The sequence below is a fragment of the Falco rusticolus genome, chromosome 6, assembly GCF_015220075.1.
Source record: "Falco rusticolus isolate bFalRus1 chromosome 6, bFalRus1.pri, whole genome shotgun sequence".
Taxonomy (NCBI): Eukaryota; Metazoa; Chordata; class Aves; order Falconiformes; family Falconidae; genus Falco; species Falco rusticolus.
In genome coordinates, this window is record NC_051192.1 from 39461659 (window position 1) to 39482771 (window position 21113).

Consider the following 21113-nt stretch of genomic DNA (forward strand, 5'->3'; position numbering starts at 1 on the left):
AGATGGATGGATTCCTTTCAGGACATAGGTAACAGTAAATTATCAGGTTTTAAAGTATAAAACACATTTTCTTGCATAGTTGAAATTAATAGCGAAGTGCGTAATGAGAATCAATCAGCTGAAAACAGAAGACTGGATGCACAGGTCAACTATCAGACCACAACAATATGACAGATTTGCTTTATTCACAGCTGCTAATAAGTAAGGTATATGAGGTGAGATGTATCAAGCAGCAGTAGGCAAGTACCCTACGCAACAGCATTAATACTCGTGAGCTCTCGTTTGGACCAAGAAACATAAATCTAGTAAAATATTTTCAATAAGAATTCAAATTGGATCAAAGGCAGAGAAGGATTATGAGGATTACTGGCAACTACTTTGTGAAGCAAAACTGAGACTATGGATTGTTTTTCAATCATAGTTTTCAAGCAAAACAAAACTAAGGGTGAATACAATGGTTTCCTAGTAAATACTGGTGGTGTTCTGCGGGTAATGCTAAGGACAAAGTTGTTAAAAGAACAGGATTACCTCATCTGAGTAAAGTTAAGTAGAGTTCCCATCATATTCCCATGAATATTCCACTATATTCCTATTATGGCTCTGGAATAGCTTTCCCCAACATGGCTAGTGTGGATAAAAGGTTGTGATTTCAAGGAAGAACCCCAATATATTTTTTTAAACTCATTATCTAATACAATGTCTTATAATAGAGGGTTAGACTCAATGGCACACAAGGTCTTTTCCAGTTCTGTGCTCTGAAACAATTCATGTAATACCTGATATTTTACCTGGAATTACCTGGTCAATCTCCAAAACAGAAGCAAACTAAAACGGACTGCTGGCAAAACTTAAAATAAAGGCACACAACTCCTCACATAGTTAAAAAAAAAAGTTGAAATGATCAAATTTTGACTGCTACAGGTGCCAAATTTGAGCTGTCCCCCCCAAAGGCTGCACTGGCAATAAATCAGAGTGCTTAATGCACAGATAAGTAGATGAGTACCTTCTGCTTTACCTTTTATTTTCACCAGGATATATAGCAAGGTTCAGCCTATACCCATGTGCCAGATGCATGTTTTCCAGCTGTTAGAAGCCTCAACATCTACCAAAACTAGCTACCCTGTTTTCCTGGAAGAGGTGGCAAGCCAGGTGAAAGTATCCTAAAACAGTATCTGATCAACACCTGGATCACGCCTAAAGAATGCGGAAAAAATATTTGGTTTTTGGCTTTAACAATAAAAATCAAACCACTACAACCAACCAACCACAAAACATCCAAAGGCAATATCTAACAGACTGACATTGAGAATGTTTAGTTACTTGTAAGCTACTTTCAGAAGACAGAAAGTACTTCCTAACTCAGCACTACTGCCTCTTCTAGGAAACTGTTTTCAGTACATTTGCCTTACTCTTTGAAAAAAAAAAGCCAAAAAAAAAAGCTTCCATCTACACTGACAGCTCCCAATTCTACTACGAAGATTTCTTTCTAAAAAGCACAAGAACTCTACAGAATTTAGATTCTCAAGATCAGCCTACATGAACATTTTTAGTGGCGTAGCTGCTATTACAGCTATACAAAGTACAGAGATAATCTACATACACTGTGGTTAACACACTTATGTCAACAAGTGTTTGTATAGATGTCAGCAGAAATGTTCAAATCTACTTAGCCTCTATTATTTAGGAAGAAGAAATTATGCTAGCAGAAAAAAAATATGTTTTTCCCCTAATGCTTTATCTCCACTAGGATGTGCAGTCAACGAGCCATCTAGTGAATGTAGACGTCTTTCGTTGTTTGGCTTGACTCCTAGAATCACTTCTGTAGCTTCCATGACAGCTGGGCGTGACTTCAGCCATCTTCTACTAACACTAACAATATTAAAAAGATAGAAACTTCTGGCTAGTGCTATATTTACATAATCATTAGCCATTATAAACTAAAAATGACACCATAAAAATTACTAGAGATATAAAAAAGGAACTTTGCTCACACTTACTTTAAAAGATGACCTCACATATAGCTACTCTTTCGAAACACAACTTGACTGCTATTTTCTGATGCCCCACCTCCAAGTGAAACTCACTGAGGGGAGCTGCCAAAATAATGCACTGAAAGAAATAGTTTTAGCTAGGACATTTCAGTAGACAATACCTTAAGTTAAATTATTTTACATCAATTATTTGTAATTATAAGATATTAACCTATGCATGACAAATCTCACTAATATGCAAAGCTGCACTTGACTGAACCCAGTTTTTAAAGATGAAGGTATCTTATGATTTCATACAAATAATATTTTAGCCAGTGTATTTTATGAGATCGATCTACTTTGAAGTGCAAGGCACATTAACAAAGCCAGTAAACAGTTTAAGAAAAAAAAACCCCACACACCCAAAACCAAAAATCCCCCAACCAAATCCCAGACTCACTAATGGAGTATCTAACAGCTACATGACAAGCTCTAAGAGTGAAACTCCCAAGCTTAACTCTGACACAAATTCCTTCAGAAAGAACACTGATCCTTAGGAAAATGACATGCTGTAACTAACTTCTCAGACTTCAGATCTTCTCATCCTCACACTGAAAGCGGTGGCATATAATGAGAATTTAGTCTGAACCTCTTTCTAGGTTGTATAAATCTGAGTGGTATCTCCAGGTAAAGACAACTGGATCAGTATCCTGGTCTCTGCTGGGATAGAGTTAATTTTCTTCCTAGCAGCTGGTTGGTGCAGTGCTGTGTTTTTAGATGTAGTGTAAGAATAATGTTGATAACACACTGATGTTTTCACTTGTTGCTAAGTAGCACTTACTCTAAATGAAAGACTTTTCAGTTTCCCATGCTTTGCCAGAGAGGAGGTGCACAAGAAGCTGGGATGGAACACATCCAGGACAGCTGACCTGAATCAGCCAAAGGGATATTCCATACCATAGAATGTCATGCTCAGGATATAAACTGAGGCAAATTGGCCAGGGATTGCCGATCACTGCTTGGGGACGGGCTGGGCATTGGTCAGCGGGTGATGAGCAATTTTATTGCGCATCACTTCTTTCTCGGGTTTTATTTCTCTTCCTCTCTTTGTAATCTCCCTTTTCATCATTATTATTATTATAATATTTTATTTCAGTTATTAAACTGCTCTTATCTCAACACGTGGGTTTTACCTTTTTTTCAATTCTCCTCCCCATCCCTTGAGTGGGCGGTCAGGGGGAACAAGCAGCTGTGTGGTACTTAGTTGCCAGATGGGGTCAAACCACAACAATCAGCAATTTCTACAAAAACACTGATAAAAATTGTCTTTTGGAAAATAGCCCCATTAGAGTATTCATGTGGTTAAGCGAGCTCAAGGGCTCACACCCCTTTTTCAGCTTATTTCTAACATGGTGTCCAAACCAGTAAGTATTAGACTATGACAGGAAGGCTGCTTGAATGGATTCACTGTACCACCAGAAATGTAGAATCAGTCACAGAAAATGCAGTTTTACGATAGGGTGCAAAATCAGACAATACTTCCCTGATGTTCTAGACCATGAATGCAGCTTAAAATTGCTGGACTCAATACTGTGTTGTCTGTTACACTTGCTCCAAGTCTGCTTTCTGGGCCAGATCTCTCAAAGGACTTAAACACGGTTTCTTTATTCTGATGATCCCATATAGACTTGTGTGAAAGAGAGATACCAAGCTGCTTCTGTCAGCCAAGATGGAGAAAAGAAACTCAGATGCTTATACACCTTTGTGAATATGTGGCTTCTTTACCCAGAATGCAGAGATCTCAAACACCAGATTTTTTGTTACTTTGAAGTTACACCAGTACAGATTCCTGTATGAAACCACAGCTGTTCACTAAATCTCAACAACATGATGGAAGCATATAAAACACTATTTCAACCAAACTAAAACCCCATCATCAGATTGAGATCTGCGATTGTTAATTTCTTCATGAAGCACTGGGGAGCTCTCTCAAACACATCTACTAAAACTAGACAACAACAATCTATCTTCAGATCTACTGCCAGTCTTCCTTTTGCTACAATCCCCATCTCCCATTTGGGAGAAAGGAAACTGCAGCCAAACATGGATTATGGATGGCCTCAGCTAATTTGCTTTTTCTTTATATTGGATCAGTCCAGACCATTCCCAGAGAGATCAATAAATGTTTATGAGTGATTCCTTGGTTCCCAGAGAGATTAAGGGATGTTTGCAAGTTCCTTACATTCTTTACAAAACAAGCCCAGAAGAGAGCATACCATGGGGAAGACCACAGGTCATTCAACAGTTATACACAGACACATACACCCAGCAAAATTTAGTATTTGTACTCAGTGTTCTTACTTGTAGAAAAGACAATCAGCAAACATTTCCCCATGGAAGAAGAGTGTAAAAACTACAAAACCCAAGGAATTAAAAGGAGGTACAAAGCTGTAAGCCTTTACAGTTTTCATTTGAGATATCCTGTAGCTGAAGATGAAAGAACCAGTGGGCAGAAGGAAATCCATTTTCTCACTATTAGAACACAATAAAAAGCTACGTGAAAACTTTCTTATTTCTGGTTCTCACTGTCTCCACTTAATTAAATAGCTGAACAATAAAGCGTAAGGCAGAGAAAAGTAACTGAGATTTAAAAAAAAAAATCTAAATAAAGTATTTCAGATTTAAAGGTATTGCAGCATGTTGAAGGACTAGAAACCCAGTCTTCCATGGCATTCAGTACCACTGTTCCAATGACCAGGAAGCCGATGTGAACTATCTAATAAATAAGGTATTAACATCATAATGATTGCTACTTGATATTTGCTGTCGTATCTTACCCATTAATTTTCTTTTCTGTCTCAATTCTTTGTCCATTACCACCATTATTTTAAACACAGATAAAACTTCATTAAAAAATGTCTCCTATATGCAAGTATTTCAGCAGCATATGCGGTCTTCATGTATAATATATATCAGTATGAATTTTTTAAAAACAAACTATATTGAAAGCAACAAAGCTTAAAAGCCCTATCAAATTGACACCTATGCAGCAAAGTAGCGATTAAAAGTCCTGTTTAGTCTTTAAGTTAACTTACCTGTTGGTCAGCTGATGTACGTTGCTGAACTGCATCATGGCTCACAGAGCCTTTTTTCACTTGTATCCTGCCAGGTGGAGGGGGAATCACACCTGAATATGAAGCAGGGTTATCAGCATCTGAAGAATACAAGGCTGTGTGTCTTGACTCTTGCTCATTCTTTGACACACCAAATCTGGGAAGAGGGAGGTCCTTTACTGTGGAAAAAAAAAAATAATAGAGCTGGCTATTTACTATACAGAAGTATGTTTAAAAGTAAAAATGCAGTTCTATGTTGTAATTAAAATTTCACACGTGCCCCAATTACTTAAACACTGAGAATGCTGCTATAGTCAAGCCAACATCTGCCAGCTGGAAAAAAACAAATACCCCTTCTGCATTATACTTCACAATTTCGCTACCCAGATTCTGGCTTTGGTATGCAAAGAGGACTTCACCTAGCTAAGTAACAGTTTAGCACTACAACTCTGCCTTAAATGCAGTAGCAGTCAGCTAACCTAGATTTAGCTAATTTTTTCTTAGTTTTGCCAACGCTTAATTATGGAAGTGCGGTTTTCAGAATTTATCTACCATTTCTAGCACATATGTAAAATTAGAATGTCTTCATACAGAATGGTTCATCAGCAAAACAAATGCTAAATTGCTGCAATATATTCAATATCACATTTTAATGAGCTCATGTCATGTTTGTATTTACAGCAGGTAATATAATCTAGTCTTACTGCAAAACCTGCAACTATTGCTTAAACACATCTGTGTGCACCTTTCTGCAACAGAAGTTAAATTAGCTGTTTTACTGGGATACAACTGAGAACATTCCAATATCACCTTACTTTGTAACAAACACCTATAAGGCAAAGTTTCTTCAAAATGCTAGGAAGTCCTTAGCTTTATGTACTCTGGTTCAGAGTAGTCCAATACAAAAAAATGAAGCTATGCAAGTCTTCAATTTTTCCCTGCAAGATTTCTACCATTTTTCTGAATCCCAACCACAACTTTCTTACTGCTCCACCGTGAATGAAAACAAACTGGATTTGCTACAGCTTACGTGTAAATTTGTTTTGCGTTGGAAAAATATTTCCAAGCACAGCTCAAATTTAATGTCTTTTGCTGACTGCTTACTTCTACTACTTTTGGTATCAAAAACAAGTCAGTGGTATTACCAACTGTATTAGAAATGAGATTAAACTGCATAGTTTATTACATAAAAATTAAAGACTAAATTGATTTGTATTCGAAGAGTTTCATTTGAATCTGTAGTATTCAACAACTATGAATCCATAGACATCTTTATGTATCCAGTGTTAAAGAATAACACTTCAGCACTTCAGTCAGAACATAAATTCTTGATTTAAGCCTCTATCACTAAGCAGAATTCAATGTGCCAAACAGCTTTCGACACAGGGAAGGAGCATGCAACACAGCTTCTTTGCTAAATTTGCAGTTACCTATTATGTGGAAACACTGTTAAAGCAATTCCTGATGCCTTCCTCATTCCTAGATGCCAATTTTCATGTTAACATTGTAACTATGTTGTGCCAGGAAAGTTATTCACATAGCTGAACAGTGAACTACAGCCACCCAGAAAGTGAAAAAATTACTGGACACAAGTGAAAAATTGTATGCTTGCAAAACGAGCCAATACAGACACTAAAACATCCAACTGACAGAGGGGAAGTCTATGGAATCAGTTGTTCCAACACAAGCCTTTGGCATGAGATACCTAGCACTGGTTCAACAAAATAATATAGAAGGCTCAGAAGGAACACAAAATACTGCCTTCTTTAAAACAAGACTAGATAAATATAGGTTTGTTTTGCTGTACTAAGCTTCTACATGACCAACTGAAGTTCTGCCATTTTTAACTACCTTCTGTCTTTTCCCTAGAACAGCAGAAAAACCTTATTTCAACACTACAACATTTATTACCATTCAGAAATCCCTCAATTATAAATCCAAGAGCTGTTCTGAATGGAATTAAATCTCAGTATTGAATAAATTAGACAGCACTCTGTACTGTGTATGCCTACATCCTTGTTAACGTTTTCTTCCACCAAAAAAACCTAAACATTACTTTGAAATAAACACTCCTCATCAATTTCTCAATTTTTAGCTTCCTGGAAGGAAAATTTTCTGGGCCAGCAAAGGAACAACAGATTTAGAGGCTTTACTACAATAACTAAAGCCAGTATTTTCACTATACTGCACACTGAGTAATCAAAAAAGGACTTAGTTAACGAAGAATCAACTGGATGGCACCTGTGTTGGATGGACTTAGTACTCAAAATTGGACTGTAAACTCCACTCAGTAACTCACATAAAGCAAGGCTCCCATCTACTTGAGACACACAGTGAAACAGAGAGTAAAAAAAACAGTAAGAGAAGGGGAGAGAAAATACCAAGGTAAGAGTGAATAACGTTAAGAAAAATCATAGAATAAAACATGCAAAGAATGCAGAGCTCAATAGTAGATGTCCTAAAATATAACGTTCAACTAATTTTATACGTTTCACTTTGAAGAGAGAAAGAATATATGGTTTAGTTTGGGATGGCTCTAACAGGTCCTCTTCAAGACCTCTTGGAGATGGACTGTGGGCAGAACCCAGCTGGCCAGGTTACTGAACCCCAGTTTTCAGGGGAAGGTAACTAAGCTCAGACTCTTTATGAGTCTTCAGCCTGCTGCATTTTAGCTGTTCAGTAGCTGATACAACCACTTGAATCATCCTAGGAGCAGGAACTTCATTGACAGGACTGGAACCACTCCAACCAAGGCAACAGACAACCAAAGCTAAAAACAGTTAGGGTAAAAATAAATGTTCTGTCAATTGTACTTGCTGTATTTAGTAGACTTGGAACCAGTTACAGAAAATTATTCCTAGAAATCCAGAAACCATTACAAGTATTTCTAGTATTGTCATTACTCAGAGAAATATATTCCATTATAAAAATTCCAATGGCTGCTGATTTTTACAGTAATGTCTTTTATATTTTGGAATTTATCCTGCACCTTCATGTCAATTTCCTCCTTCAAATTTCTTCCAATATTTTTTTAAAAGAAACAGAAAGGCTCCTTCCATTTAAGGTATCTTACATTAAAATGAAGCCAAGCATTTAAAAACCCTGGGAAAAGCTACATACACAGATTTTAGTCTTTGTGTTCTTCAAGATGCATTTGGCAAGAAATTCCACAATTGTTTTATCAAGTCCCAGTTCTATCAGATATTAAGAGCTGAAGGTCCCTTTTCCAGCTTTCTGATTCTAGGGCATTCTGCTACAACCTGCTGAAGCTTTAGATCTGGGAACACTCATCAGGAAAATGGTTTATAAACACAGAGTGGCTTTTGAGCAGAAAGGAACTTGAATACTAGCAAGACATTGAATGAAGTCACTCATTTTTCCAAAAAGCTACAAAAAACATGAAAAGTATATATACTATTTGTATGAGGCCCGAATAAACATAACTGTAAAAGTCTACACAATGATTCTTTTCTTTTTGTATAGCTTTGTAAAATACTTCAGTCCTATCAGATTGTTTTTAAGTCCCCTTAACTATTGTTTAATCTATATCCTTTAGACACAAAAAACTTCCTTTCTTTTAATTACTGGCATACATAAGTATATCATAACATGTATTCTACAGACATAAAATCTACTAGAAAAGGCACCTCAATGCAAAGCTGTACTCCAAAGATATTGTTAAGTTGTGAGTTGTGTACTACGCTGCAAAGGGCTACAGTAGCTTATAACCCACTACATCTTAAGTCTCTTTTCATCTTACAGAGCAACACTGACGTGGATCCACTTATGTCACTCTGGCAGCTATAGCAGAGACTCGTATCAAAGCTCTTGCTGCTTTTCTGAGCTGTCTTCCCAGAATAAGTCTTTCTCCTGTTCTTATTTCACTACCCACACCACAGCTGACCTTTGAAAAATAAGACGACAGGTGTTTTGGCTGATAACAGACTTCAAAGATCTTTTACAGGTCAAGTTTTTCACTAGAAAAATCTTAAAGCCACTAATCTCTATATCTGCACTAGGAAGGGAGAGAACTGTCAAGCCAAGTGTGAAGGAATGTGACTTTAGAAAAGATGACCTTTCATATGTTACAATCAAGGCTTCATAAACAGTAACTACAAAAGCCTGCATTCTTTTCCTTCCAGTTCACATTAGTTCTATTAGTACTTTATTTAGAGGATGCAGCACACAGGTTCTCACAGTAGTAATCTACAGAATGAACTTGCACCTACACAATAGTCAGTAGTGGTTGCTCATTTACCTCATGAACACAATACTTATTCAATAAAAGTATTTAACCTCACATTTATCACATAGTAAAAATACACTCCCTCATAGTCTCTCCACATTTAAGTTACCAACATGTATAAAAAGACATACCAAACTAATTTACAAGGTTACTCTACAAGACTCTGTGAGCCAAGTGCAATAATTCTGCTTAGCAACCCAATTCCTACCCAATTTGTGATTTACCTGTATTTAAGCTTTCCACTCTTAGAGGGAGACCAGACTGGGCCACAGCAACAAGTTTCAAAGCAATATAAAATTGACTTCTTCCAAAATAGCCAAGTCTTGTTGCACCACAGAGTTCCATAATCTGAAACAAAACACAGTTACCCGAATTAAAAAAAAAACCTTAGAAACACAAACTGATCTACAGAGGTGCTTTCATACATTTAAGAGCAGCATGCCTTGCATTAAGTGCTTGTTACAATTCCTGTATACAACCTTCAGTAACAATTTCACATGCAATCCATGAGTCAGGGTATGTGATTCCTCACAAGCAGCAAAAGCACCAAGTCTTAAAACAAGTTTTTCCCAATTATCCACCTTTTCTTTCACCTAGGCTTTAGAGGCTCTACAGTTGATGTGAGAGAGTAACTGGGGTCACGTTCCTTTAAAAAAAACAAACAACACAACACACAAAAACCCCAAACCCAAGAAAACATGTGATAAATATCCTATGTCACTATTAGCTATTCCGTCAGTAGCTACATTGTCCATATTCAGTAACTGCAACAGAAAGTGAACAGCATTCAACATTTTTAGTATTAAATTTGTCAGATGTAATCCAGAAACACAAAATGAAGACTTTCAACTAATTCACAGACAAAATTGAACAGTGTGTTACTGACAAAGTTAGAGAACTGGTAAATTTCTCCCTGAAGAATTTCAATGACAAGGTTAGAATTTATAGAGTGAAAAAGCTAGACAATTGCAAATGATACCTTCCAGCCTTTTCCAATATAAGCTTGCTATAGCTCAACTTTTAACTTATAAAATAAACCCATAAAGCATTCATTTAGAACACAAAGAATTATCCACACATATGCAACACATGGATTTCAGCATTGAAAGAGAATGCAGAACTTCAGGTTCTCTGAACAGTGCCACAGGTGCCTTTTCATTTAAGAAATACAACAAAATAAAGTGGTGTTACCTTATTCCCTTTCTTCCCCTGGCGTTCTTTATAATGGAAAGGTATTTTTCTCTTTTGTTATGGATTTTGAGAAATTTTGGTCCCTCCAGACAGCAGCCACATATTCAAACATACAGACTGCACACCCCTCCACATCTAAGACCTGCAAACTTGCTGCAGCTGTATTCCTGCTTGTGCCAGGTCACATAAGGTACTAAGCATGACATATCCCAAATCAGACTCTCCCAGCTAAATGATCCAGACTGTCTTTTTATCTACCTAGCAGTCTCATCTTGATTGCTACATTCCAAATGAGACACAAGGATGCTCCTGGATACCATAGTGAAAGCCTTATTGAAGTCAAGGCAGACAACACCACTGCTTTTCTCTCCTCAACCAGTTCTACTCTTTCCATGGCTGCTGACAACCTGGTTGACAAGCACCTTTCGTAAATTCATGTTTGCTAATCCTAATTACCTTTTTCACCTTCATATGCCTAGACATGGCTTACAGGCAGAATCACTCCACCATTTCTCAGGGACCAAAGTGCAGCTGACTAGTCTGCAGTTCCCCAAATAAACCTTCCTGCCATTTCTGAAGACGGCTGCAACATCCTTCTCCCATCATCGAGGCCCCCACCCCTGATCTCCACAACTATTCCAAGAGAGAGCTGGCTTGCAATGACATTAGCTAACTCACTCAGCACCCTCAGAAACATGCCATCTAACCCCATGAACTTAATATTTCCCAAGAGATCCATCAATCTTCTTGTAGTACTACTAGTTTCTCTACTTCTATCCCATCTCCAGGCACAAAGGCCCATAGGACCCTGTCTGTGAAGATCAATGTAGAGAAGGCATTGAGAATCTCAGCCTCACCAACATCCACAGGATTGATTTCCTCCTCACCGTTCCCACCAAAGCTCAGTCGTAAGTTTTCTGGCAAATCTGGTCTCTTGACACATCAACACATTTTCCTAACTATGCAGACAGACTGTTATGCGTCTTAGAGAAAGCTGTCCTGAAAGATTTCCCAGCTTTCAGGGGACACAGTTCTCAAGGGCAGAGGATCCCTACTTGCAGGTAAATTCCAACTGAAAGAGTCAACTACATTTTCACATAGCAGTAATCGAACCACATGATCCACGAGAAGTTGTCTGTATGCTTCAGCACTGCTGAAAGAAGAAATAAGACTTCAGCAACTCTGTACAATCAAACGGATGGGTTTATTAACTACAGCTGAGCTAAACAGGTCTCAACAAAGCTGCTTGGGTATCTGTGCACCAGGATTCTGGGCCCTCATGAAAGTAAGCTGTTGTAAAACCTGTCAAGAGGAAAATGTGGGAAGCTGACAAACCTATAGTCTCAAAGAAGTCCCAAGAAGATCAGCAGGTCTAGGGCTGTGCCTGCAACTCAAATCCTGGTGGACAGAAGCCAGCTGCATTAAATCACTTGGCTGCGTCTGCATTATACTTCCCATATTGTCCTACATACTTTTTCATTATAGTATTTATGCAGCATGATGTCTGGACATAAGTCAGGAGAAAACAGGGCATTTTCTAAAGGTCATTAACCTAAACAAAATAATTCAATACAGTTGAATACAATATATTAGTTTCAATGGGTTAGCTGGTCTACAAGAAGTGCCACAAGGAAAGAAGTGGCAGTGTAAATTAACAGGTGACAATTCATACACTCTGAGGCATCAACATCTAAAATAAATTGCCTATACCCAACCTAATGCCAAAAATAATTACACTAACTTGAAATAATTGGCAGAACTAAATCAGTGGAGATTCAAGAGACAACTAGCAATCGGAATCAGTGTGACAGCAACAGTAATTTTTTTTTTTTTTTAAAAAGCACTGTGTCCTGGAAGACTGATGAACATCCAGGTACCTGACTACACCCAACACAGAAAAAGCTTGTGGATCCAGTGGCCTAGCACTGACAGATGAACAACTGAGCAGGCTCCAGAAAAGCTTCTTATGAAAAGAACCAATGACACAGGCATTTGGAGCCTATGGAATCATCAGGCAGTAATGGTTTGGGGCAATTTCAAAGCCAGTGCTGGACCGGAAATTATCTTGTTTGGAGCTAGTCAGTACTGCCAATTTAAAAAAAAAACTCCAGTTAAAAACAAATTAAGCTACCAGAGCAGTTAAGTATTAGAAAGGAAAGACAAGCATGGATTCAAAGTAAATAGATATAAATGTAGAAAATACACCAGATGTAGTATCAAGAAAAGAAAAATGCAAGGATACAAGAAAAACCCCAATCCAACCAACAAAAAAAGAACATCCTTCTGCTGCTGAACAAGTAGCTGTCAAATCTACCCATAGATAGCTAAAGGAGTCCTCTATTTCAAACACAGAATGTAGCCCCACCAGAAACATGACTGAAGGTTGGGTAGGATCACTGAATGCAAACATCTAGTGGAGAGTCCTCTGCTGACTGACAGCATGCTTGAACATACTCAAAACAGTCTACCTATAATCTCCTTGAAGGAGGATTTAAACACGCAACAGGTAATAAGATATACTGACAGAGGGGGGGAGGGGCAAGGAGGAATAATAATTAAAAAAATAGTCAAGGGATTGCTTCTCTGAGATTTATGTTTAGAGCTTTCATCTTCTTAAGGAAGACAAAGGATAAGCAATTTCATTAAACTCTTCAAGGAATGCAGAGCCATATTCAAGACAAAATTCTCTATGGCTGTTTTCATCTCCTTAGATACAAAGATCCTGAGGTCAAACTAGTGCAATTAACCTGATTAAGGCCAACAGCTCTGTGAAGCTCCAGAATTGCTGGAAGCTGTTGATGCAAAAAAACCCAACACTCAGTGCAGTAGTTGTAAATTATGAAATTGCACACTCAGTCATCATGTTGCAAAGAAGTAACAGCAGCATCACCAATATCAGGAGCTGGCACAGATCAGACATGCACAGGAAGCAGCATGTTGACGAAGAGCTCTATTTCAAGCACACACTCCTAGAACTCTTACAGGTTTCAAATAAGAGGTCCTTGAACTTGGAAAGGTTTGTGAACCAAAACAACTAAGACTTGAGAACCTTTAAAAATTCCAAGTGAAGTGGAACAAATCACATCTCTATCAAATGTGGTCAAATGCACTTTCCAGAACTCAGAATACCTCTCTGGGAGAACCTTCCAGAATACCGCAATGCCCCTGCCCCCAGATTTTTCTGTAAAGCAAATCAAGCCCATTACCTGTAAACATTATTCATGCAGAAGTACAACAGTATTTGAACAGGGATGACTTCAATGGTAAAACAATAAATGAAGCAACATACATGCCACCTACATAGTAAAGACAAAAAAATATTTCAACTGTTTGGAGACAGTTACTAAAGTACCTACTGTTCCATACCAGAAGGTGTTTAAGAGGCAAGACTTTAAGGCAACTTTTGAAGGCTGGAAGTTACAGCACACACTGTGTAGGCTGGCAGGAGTGAACACACTTACTGGAGGACCTTCTGTATCACCTCATCTGAACTAGGACATTAATACAAATCTATCCACTACCAAAAAAAAAAAATAATCAAAAAATCACATATTGGTAAGAAGCCAGAAAGAAGAACTGGGTTTCAGAACATACATTTTGGTCCCGATTTTATTAACACATTCTTAATTTTAGGTATTCTAGTAGTCCTACTGTCATGTGGCAGGAGTTTTCATGTTTGTATTGTTGGTCTAAGACTTAATAACCACAAAGAAACCCTACGCAGAATCACAGAATAGCTGGGCTTGGAAAGGTCCTCTTGAGATCATCCACTCCATGCCCCTTGCTCAATGCAGGCTCAGCTACAGCAGGTTGCTTAGGAAAAACGCTATCATGTCAACAATATTATTTCTTGTATCCCATACACAGCAATTCATTGATGAGATTTCTAAGCTCTTTGCAAACTTCAGCATTAAACAGATCATAAAATCATGGAATCATAGAATGGTCTGAATTGGAAGGGACCTTGAAGATCATCTAGTTCCAATCCCCCTGCCCATGGGCAGGGACACCTTCCATTAGATCATGACAGGATGTTTTTCAAATTAAAAGTTTATTGGAATACAGCCTCAAATTGGGTGCTAGAATATGCTGTCCTACGAAGCTGCTCTCCTAAGTCATGTAATCCACTCACCTCAGCTACAACAAAAATTAACCATATCTCTACAGTGTAAGGTAATCTGGGGATGTATACGGGAAGCTGGAAAAAAAAAAAAAAAAGAGGAGTATTTCCTAATCATTGCTACTGTAGCAGCAAAAACCTGACCCTCACATACCAAAGACCTATGAAAAACTCCTTTATACTTTTTTCTAGATTGAATACATTTCTTTCCTCACAATTATAATCTTGTTATTCTGCAACCAATGTTGAATAGATCAACTCCTGTCAGTTCATTTATCTCAATCTGTCTCACTAATTACAGAAAGCTGTGTCAGTCTGTGGTCTAACTACAGTCTCTCACCTATCAACTGGACAAAGCAATACTGATTAGTTATTCATCAAGAATTTTTAACTTCTCTTCAGAAAAATCTTACTTGACAGGTAGCTTCTCAGATGCAACAGTTGTTGACATCACTACATAGCAGGAACAAGACAGAGAACTGACAAAGATCCTTCTTTTGATGAGTTATTTTTACCCAAGTCAAGCCTCTGACCCAGTTCTCTGCAAGGCTCCCACAAATCATGACACATGGCGACACCCACGAGAAAAGAAAAACTGGAGACAGGACAAAAAAGAGCTACTAAAATAAACAGTCTAAGTATTGCTCTGCATTCTACATTTCAGCACTAGTAGCAGTATATGACAAACATTTACACAGTCTTACACCTATCCGAAGATCACTTGCAAAATGCATTTATGACGAATTCAAGAACTACTACATTTAATGCAGAGTGTGAAGTAGGAAATGTTCATGTGCTGAGAAGTATAAATGCATGTATTGGAGGCAATGTTGTCTTATTAGGTATTTAAGAAGCACAGCAGTAAGTATAGTTAATACTAAGAATTCCCAAGCACGAGGTGTATTTGGGACAGCATTGTATTTCATTGCATAAGGAATAGTAAAGTCTTCTTTTAAATCCTACTGACTGTTCCATGAAGATGGAACTCAGTCAACATCACAAACCTGGCTTCAGAACACAGGCCTTTAAAGAAATAAAACCAATAGTATTGGAGGACTTCCAAGATGACACATGCTCTCTCACAATGAACTATTTAGAGTCTCCTACCGTCTGAGCCTCTCCTAATACTTCTCCACCCTTGATTTTCACACTGCACATATCCACAGTGGAAACAGACTGCGAAAATACCAACAGGAAGAAAAAGTTACTCATCAGTTTGGACAATTAATTCTCTATAGATACTTTGAACTAAACCTTCCCATTTCACAGGTCATTTCAGCTTCAAATATACATGTATTTCAATCAAATGAAATTTCAGAAATAAAGAATTAGCTGTTCAAAAAATGACCCAATATTTTAAGCCTTAGAGAAATTATTCTGCCCCTGTACTCTGGGATCTGTTTCACAAGATGCCCACTGCCTGAGCAAGGGCTGGCAGATTTGGAGTCATACTTTCACTCTGTTAATACAAAAGCAACAAAAAGTGCTGAAAATTTAAAACTCTGACTCATGACAGATACACACAATACATACATATCTTAACAAGTGAATACATTGAACACCATGAAACACACACACAAAAAAACCCCACAAATGTAGAAATTTTGCCTCCTTTAGTTTCTGAACCAATTATATTTTAGGTCATTCCTGACCTCAATCCATTCCAAAAGTGGTCTGCAGCATCTCTTCTTGTTCCTGGTAGCACACATGTTCGCTGTGGATCAGCTGCATTTACCAAAGACACTTCCCAACATAGTAGCTCTGATTCTTCCATTTGGAATCAGTTTGTGGTCTTGCTAACAGCTCTTGCAAAAGCTGTTATAAGCCATACACATGAATCTTACCCACAGAGCTCCACAGCTCTCTAGAGGTCAGTGGTTCCCTTCTTGATTTGGTAGTACACGCTAACTGCCATCAGTCAATCCACAAAGATGAGGCAGATGCACCCTACATGCAACTACAAAAAAATTCAAGATACTGATTTAAGAGGGGTTATTTCTCTGAAGATCTAGAGCCATAGACTGTCCTACTTGACTGTAACAAACAAACTGTTGCCAAATACCTTCAAAACAAGGACAGAATAAAGAAGCCTATTCCTTTCTGACATGTTCAATAGCACCAACAAAGGAAAATCCAGACAGCCTGATGAACACTCACTTAGAAAGCAACTACCATCCACGCAAGTAAAAAGTCATAGCTGAAGACCTTGAGGCACAGTTGCTCTTTGCTTGCATTAAGATTTCTCTCTACTGTTGTTCTTCTGGCAGAGTAGGTGCTCATGAGAAAGGCACCTTATAAACAGTAATGGTAATAAAGCAGCAAGAAGAACTGGAAATAAAAAAAAAAAAACAACAACCACTGAAGCAGCAAAAGGCAGTCTGCAAACCTACAAGAACCATTTCTAATTCTTGATGCATAAAGAGGTGGTCTTGGAAGTATTCCACATATCCGTCGTTTCTTCCTATGCAGTTTTACGTTACTGATTAACCTAAACAGCTCTTCCCTCCTCTGCTTTCAGCTGCACAGTTCCCCATTCCTGAGCACTAACTGTTGCTCATCTATCTGATCACACACTGTCATTACTCCACACAGCCAGACAGCAAGAAGTTCCTGTGTTAGTCACCTGCTCTTTCATTAAGCTGAATCTATTTACTGTAAAACCAACAAACACCTCAGCAGCTACAAGGCACATGGGAACATGTGGCTGGTGCCAATAGCTTGTTCATTTGACTAAATGTCTTGTAAGGCTGCAGCCTCAAAAAGTTGTGTTCTTCAGCTTTAAGAGGGGCAAAACAGGTAGAAATGAGGCAACTGAACAGAACGTCACATCAAGAGCACTTGCAGCTCCAACTTCTTTGCCTTGCTCAAAGAAAACCTACTTAGAAGGGAAAGATATATTCATGATATCAGGTTGCTAAGAATTGCTCTCAAACAACTGCCTCAAAAAAACAAAAAAAAAAAAGAAGTGTCTCCTCTTTCCTAGGGGTTCCATAAAACTCAAGCAACAGGAGATGAAGAAACACACTTTAGCAGGAACTCTCAGTGCCTGAGCCAGCCTGTGATGATCTGGGACTCCAGGATGACACTGTAACTTCTGTGAAAAACAGTAGCAGCTGTAGTATCCACCTAAGCCCTAAGAAAGCATCTAGCTTCAGCAGGCATTGGAGAGATACTTTACAGCAATAATACATTTAGTATTTCAAATTATTACTCCAATAACAAATAACTATTTGGAGGTCACATGGATGTTCTAACTGTGGATGCTCCCGCCATACAGCATTAAGTTGAATATTTTCCTGCAAAAATTCTACTTAAGTGCTAACTGTTGACGAGAGCAGCATTCAAACATTTTCACTTCTTTCACACTCCTCTTATAATTATTCTAGTGATTGATATTCCGTGTTAAAATTTATTCTTTTTTTTTTAATATTTTCTCCACATATCACCTTTCATCAATATGCCAGAACAAACGTAAGACATAAAAGTCTTAAAGAATGAACACAACCTTCTGGCTTTTTGCTAATGTAAAATGAAGATTAAGACATTCTCTGATCCCACAGTTAATGGTCATGCTGTGGCCTGGCCAAATAGGACTGCTCAGATCTGGTCTTGTTATTCCTGAGCACTTCCACAAAAGTTGACCTGATGCTGCTGTGCCCATTACCTTATACTGCTTTCTGATCTCAACCTTTTTCCTCTGAGCATCAATCTGACCAGTGTTAATTAGTTACTTTAGACTGCTCTCCTCCTCCCAATAAGGCCTACAAGTCTTAACAATGCATCTATCAAAGTTCAAACAAACCTTAGTTAAAAAGTTCTAAAACCTCCACTTTTACAGAGGTACACTGGAACTCAGAATACAGCTGCTAACCCTAGGGTCTTACATCATTTAAAACATTTTAATTCAGAAAAAACAAGTCATACAGACCATTGCAGTAAGAACAGATTTTACTAGAAGATCCATGACTACTCATCTAAAGCAGGAATAAGTTCACACCTAATGCTAAATTTTACACAGCTCAGTCCTAGTCACCCTTTTCTGGGATTCCTGAAGTTCAAAGACGCATTTGAAACTGAGTCTAGTTGAAACTACTCATTGAGTAGACTTGAGTCTACTCATTGCTCTGTTAACACACCTCAGGAGCATTTTAGATGTCAGAAGACAGTAATTCCAGAAATTCAGGTCAGACTGTCTTTTCCAAGTCCTTTAAGCTATCAAAACAGTTCCTATACAAAGACAGTCATGCCTAAGTTACAATGTATTTTTTATATACCAAGCCCAGGGGATAATTTAACTCTTTAGACACCAACCCCAGCTGGAAAAACAAGCAAGTTACAAAACATGATCTTCAACTCAGGACAATAGTTTAGAAAGAATGACACTGCTGGCTTAATAATATTCTTACAGTCTAAAGTACCATAAAGGGAAAAGAACAAGTGGAAAACACATTCTTACACTAATCATTACTCAAACTCCAGTGAGAAAAATCTGATAGTCAACACATTGCTCCTACACCTACTTCTGACTGCAAACTCATTTAAACAAAGAGCAAAACTCCAATTTGAAGTCTAGCAAGTCTACAAGAAGGACTAAACGGCAATTATTTATGACCTAATAGGTGTGAAACTTGTCTGTAAGGACTAATATTTTGAAAGCTAGCAAATATAATTTAAGAGTCATAGAGACTTCCAGCAAAGTCCTATGATTTCTCAGTATCTGCAGTAATATTTATTGAAGATTAGACTACGGTGAAGGTATGTTTGCCATTTTTCACAGACAGTGGGTGAAGTGCTCAAAGCTTCTAATACAAAAGAAACACCTTTACAGGAAAAAGATCAAATTTACAATTCATAATTCTGTACAGTTAACTTGATTCTAAAACAGCTGTATTTGCCAAAGTTCCTGGTATTTCTGAATAGATTTTAGAATTCTAAACAGTCATGTCAGAATGGATATTAATCATCCCTGCTGTCATCTGACAGCACATTTAAAAAGAAAAAATACACAAACTGTTTTCAAACAAAGCTGAGCTTCGATTCTTGAAATTTGCGGAGTGCTGTGCTGGCACATGGAATTACAAAGGATTTATTTACTATGTAAGTGACTAGAGATGTGGCTACACTGTGAATGCCAGTCAATTTCAAAGGCTTAAAAACAATTACACTGAGAAATCAGCTGAAAACAAGTAAGTTTAATAGACTTAATCTACGCTCCTAAAGTTTTGCCATTAACTTCCTGCTTCTCATTTCAAAAGCAATGATTGTCCTCTGACTAAATGCTGCTGAGATATGAAACTATCTCAAACTAACTAACTGCAAAGGGAGAACAATCTGCACCCCACTATAGTCTCTGTGAAGGTAACATCATTAAAGTAAACATTTTTACCAGAATTCTACAGAAAACTCGAAGTACAGGATACAAAGCAGACTAAGAGCCGTTCCTGGCACTAACAGAAAGTAGGCTGCTTATGTATCTCATCATTACAGAGAAACAAAACATACTGCTCAGCTGCGAGAAAAGAAAAATACTCTATTACAGTAACATTTCATGGGAAAAAAATACGTAATTCACAAATTGGGTATTCTTAACTGCGGACCCAGGCACTTTTTGTACTTATAACTGATTTCTAATAACTCTTTATCTCCTACACAACTGAGACACAGCATAATGTATGTACAAACATCCTTTAAATGTATAAATACTATATATAAACTACATAAGATTATAATCATAAATGGCTACAGTTTCCAGTTTATGGCACTCAGGCTAACAGAATATTACAAATGAGTATGAAAAATACTACAGTAATACAGTTTTACACTGGAAGAATGCCTTAATAATGATCTGTCATAAATACTGCTACAGAATAATTTTATTTTGTAATGTCACATAGAAAAGCTGTAAGCTTTAAAACCAAAAATATAAACCCAAAATGCATAGGTTGGATTCAATTAAGTGACTTTTTAAAATTTGGGCTCATTTGCAGATTAGGTAAAGGACAGTATTAGCAGAGGAAGTCTTTTCACACAGCATACATTATTTTTAAAGATCTGAAAGTGCTATATATTTTTAAATATACTCCAAATCACTGATAGGAAGGCATGGGACTTGCCACACACAAAAAATTCTAACATCTTACCCCACCAGTTCTGAAAAGATCATAAATTCAGCAAATTAACCAGAATGAGGTTGAGTCTTTTGCATATCACCACCACACAGGTAAACCTAGACATGCCCTGGCTCAGCTTCCATTTGCAGTTGACATTTAGTAAACTCTACTGATTTGACAAACAGGTAGCCTTTGCGTAGGAAAATCCACTAAAATGCTAATTGCAACAATAAAATCACTGTGAACAAGTTTTTATTTTCTTAGATCCCTTTTTCTCTACATCCATTCTCCAACAGAGGCCAACATTTTAAGTCAAGAACCTGCAATTTTGTTCTGCTATGTTCTGCCCAAGGATAATAATTC

General features: G+C 37.6%; 1 protein-coding gene across 10 annotated transcripts in view; it reads right to left on the reverse strand.

Annotated features, from left to right (window-relative positions):
* REPS1 (RALBP1 associated Eps domain containing 1) overlaps nucleotides 1-21113 on the reverse strand; it is a 67895-nt gene that overhangs the window by 41760 nt on the left and 5022 nt on the right. For 9 of the 10 annotated variants that reach the window (XM_037393206.1, XM_037393213.1, XM_037393209.1 and 6 more), the window contains exons 2-3: nucleotides 9554-9677; nucleotides 5066-5262 (exon numbers count right to left, since the gene is read on the reverse strand). In XM_037393206.1, the coding sequence (XP_037249103.1) occupies nucleotides 5066-5262; nucleotides 9554-9677 (321 nt within the window). Of the gene's footprint in view, nucleotides 1-5065; nucleotides 5263-9553; nucleotides 9678-21113 lie in introns of those variants that run through there. The other variant, XM_037393214.1, reaches the window with a different exon arrangement.